At 35.5% G+C, this 3,196-nt stretch overlaps 1 protein-coding gene across 2 annotated transcripts in view; it reads left to right on the top strand.

Annotated features, from left to right (window-relative positions):
* Positions 1-3,196, top strand: part of LOC107757845 (G protein pathway suppressor 2-like) — a 27,215-nt gene that overhangs the window by 12,246 nt on the left and 11,773 nt on the right. Inside the window, exons 8-10 of one of the 2 annotated variants that reach the window (XM_016575441.1) lie at positions 1,229-1,303; positions 1,490-1,566; positions 1,704-1,799. In XM_016575441.1, coding sequence (XP_016430927.1) covers positions 1,229-1,303; positions 1,490-1,566; positions 1,704-1,799 — 248 coding nt within the window. Of the gene's footprint in view, positions 1-1,228; positions 1,304-1,489; positions 1,567-1,703; positions 1,855-3,196 lie in introns of both variants that reach the window. The other variant, XM_016575442.1, reaches the window with a different exon arrangement.

Here is a 3,196-nt window from a genome sequence, read left to right as displayed (position 1 = left end):
ATCTGTTTAGCTGTGCATTTATTGAATGAGCACTGTGCGATGTCCGAACTGATTGCACTATATTTTATGTATAATCATTTTCTATTTTTAACTGTCTTAAATTCATTTTAAATAAATTTTTAAATCATCTTCAAAGTTTTTAAATTCCTTGTTTTATTTTTGTGATTATTATTTTTTTAATGATTATTTTACTTTCTTTTATGTAAAGTACTTTGAATTACCATTGTGTATGAAATGTGCTATATAAATAAACTTGCCTTGCCTAAGCTGTGAATGTTTCAATTTAAAATATTTTACACACATTTTCATTATTAAAAATTCAAAGATCCAGACTTCACTTACAAATATATAAAATATTCAGTCGGTTTAGAAATACAACCTATTATATCTAAGAGGCAACTTTTTTCCATTTTATTTCGCTTTACAAATCCGCTAACACAAATTCAGTGGTTCAAAGTTGATGAAAATATTCAGCATTACACATTTGGGAACTGCAGGAATAACAGTAAAGTACCAATGCATAATTTCCATCTGCTGTTAGTCGATCGTCAGCAGGTGATGCAAGTGAGTGTTTGAGAAAGACCACAGCAACAGGTACAGCAAGTCATTCATTCACAAAAACTGATTCACAGAAATGGAGCAAGCGGTAAGTATATGTAATGATTATCAGGGCCAGAATATATGCAGACAAACTAAGAAAGACACAAAAACTGTGTTTACGTTTAATTGCTTTGATGTGATTGCTGCGTAACGGTTACACAGCAATAACATCAAAGCACATCACACAGAACAGTTATGTTGCAGCCATGTTGCTGCTGTAGCCGGTTTATGCCGAGATAATTCATACCCCTTCGTTTGAAGTGTGGTCCCGAAAAATCTTTATTTGAAGGGCTTTCTGGCCCTTCCCTCCAACCAAAAGAGAGTCGAGACACCCCTACCCCTTCCCCTTCACTTACAATGCACAAAACGGGTAGGGGAAAAGGGAAGGACTAAGGGGTAGAAATGGGATTGGGCCTAATTGTTCACCTTGACTAGCAATGTGCGCTAAAAAAGTAAATATTGTAAATTTTGATTTCATGCACACTTTAATCTTTGCTTATAGCTTATTTAGTTTATGGAGAAGTTGTACGCTTATAGAGAATTGGTGAGTTGGCCCTCCTGGGTCACAATAAAACATTATTCTCAACGTCTTCATTCTCAACTTCATATTCGCTGTCTTTCTGTGTAGGGGCATCACCATTCCAGAGCATGCCATTCCTGCCTCAAGGTTATGCTGTCCACAGCCATTTCACCACCCAGCCAGGTAAGGAAGCCCCCTTACATTTTTTTATAACATTGATCACATTGATATTAATGTGTCTTTTTCTAAAACATTTTAGCTTCACTTTGCATCTTTTCTGGCCAGAAATATGTCCTACATTAGTATTGTGCTGTTTTACCTCAACAATATAGTTCCATCATTCATTCTTTCCTCAATTGAACTTAACAGGATTCATCCCTAGTGCTAGTATCCCCCTCCAGAAACAGCTTGAACATGCCAATCAGCAGTCTGGCTTTACTGACTCAGTAAGTACTCACTGAGACTCATTTGGTAAATATTGGGAAGCATGGTCTAACTTCCATGAGAAAATGTATTGTTTTATGTGTGTACTGCAGATGGTTGTGGCTGGGTAGTACTTATTTGTGTGTATTGTCATTAATAGGCTGCTCTTAGACCCATCCATCCACAGGCTTTACATGTGAGTGCAACCGGTCTGATGCCCACTCCATCCATGGCTGTCCAGATCCCTGCTGCCAATGTGAGCTCACTAACCTACATTGAACCTTTCTAAATGTCCATCATTGGATACCCAGGTGAAAAAAAAGTGCAGTAAAATACACTTTATTTCAGTACACTTCCATAATGTACTTAGGAAAGTACTCTATTTTCATGCACTAGTTTTGTTCTTAATATACTAAAAATATTCTTTAGTACTTAAGATAATCTTAAGAACATCCAAGTGTACTCAACTATGCTATTTTTGGACACCATGAATATGAACTAAAATGTGCTTTTAACATACTTTCTCAGTAAAAAAAAAATGTCGTTACCACTTGTATTTCAATTGAAACCATCTTTCATACACTTAAATATATTCATCATACATAGCAAAATACACTTATTAATTATTTAAAATATAAGATTAATATATAATGAATATATACACAATGTATTTATAATGTATTGCCAGTGTTGTGCAAGTTACTTCCAAACTGTAATACATTATAGATTACTTGTTACTGTTATTTAAAAGTAATTCCTTACCTTACAATATTACTGTCTCAGAATTGTAATGCGTTACATGACTCCTGTATAACTACAGAAGTAGAACTTAAGGTAACACTTTATTTTAGGGTCTCTTAACTAGTTGCTTATTAGCATGCATATTACTAGAATATTAGCCATTTATTAGTAGTAATTAAGCACATATTAATGCCTTATTCTACATGACCTTATTCTACATCCCTAATCATACCCAATACCTAAACTTAACAACTACCTTACTATTAATAAGCAGCAAATTAGGAATTTATTGAGGAAACATTCGTAGTTAATAGTGAATAAGTGTTCCCTATTCTAAAGTGTTACCATATTTAACATTCTAAAATGACAAAATGTACTGCAGTGTTTTACATCCAGTAGAGGGCGATATGGTGTAGCATAATGACTGTGGGCTATCCAGGCTACTAACAATATAGCTTATAATTGGCAAAGTGAAGGCTCAAGACAATGCAAGAAAGGATGACAGCCAGAATCACAAACGATCCAAGTCTGTTAAAAGTATGGTAGAGGTAAAGTGATTATCTGGCAATATCTGTGAATAGCTTGGGTCTATTCATATTAGACACAACAGGACTATATGTAAGAGTTTATGTATGTAAACTCTTAATGCCATGACAAGATGCGCATACGTCCATCTCGCGCATGTACGGTCTTCTGCCATCTTCACCCATTAGCCCCAATAGTATCCAGCTGCAGACCCGCAGCACCAGCACTTTCAGAACCGCAGCCACAGAACCGCATTCACAGAACCGGAAGTGAGGGGCGGAGCTTACATTTTTTAACAGAGTAGCGCCACCTTACGGTTTTAAGGGGTAATTTGCTTTTATTACACATTATACGTCATACTTTATGTATGTATGCATTTTATAATGA

Source organism: Sinocyclocheilus rhinocerous, unplaced genomic scaffold (genome assembly GCF_001515625.1).
Source record: "Sinocyclocheilus rhinocerous isolate Xijiao unplaced genomic scaffold, SAMN03320098_v1.1 scaffold804, whole genome shotgun sequence".
Lineage (NCBI taxonomy): Eukaryota > Metazoa > Chordata > Actinopteri > Cypriniformes > Cyprinidae > Sinocyclocheilus > Sinocyclocheilus rhinocerous.
Note: the sequence above shows the minus strand (reverse complement) of the source record. Positions and strands in the feature narration are given on the sequence as shown.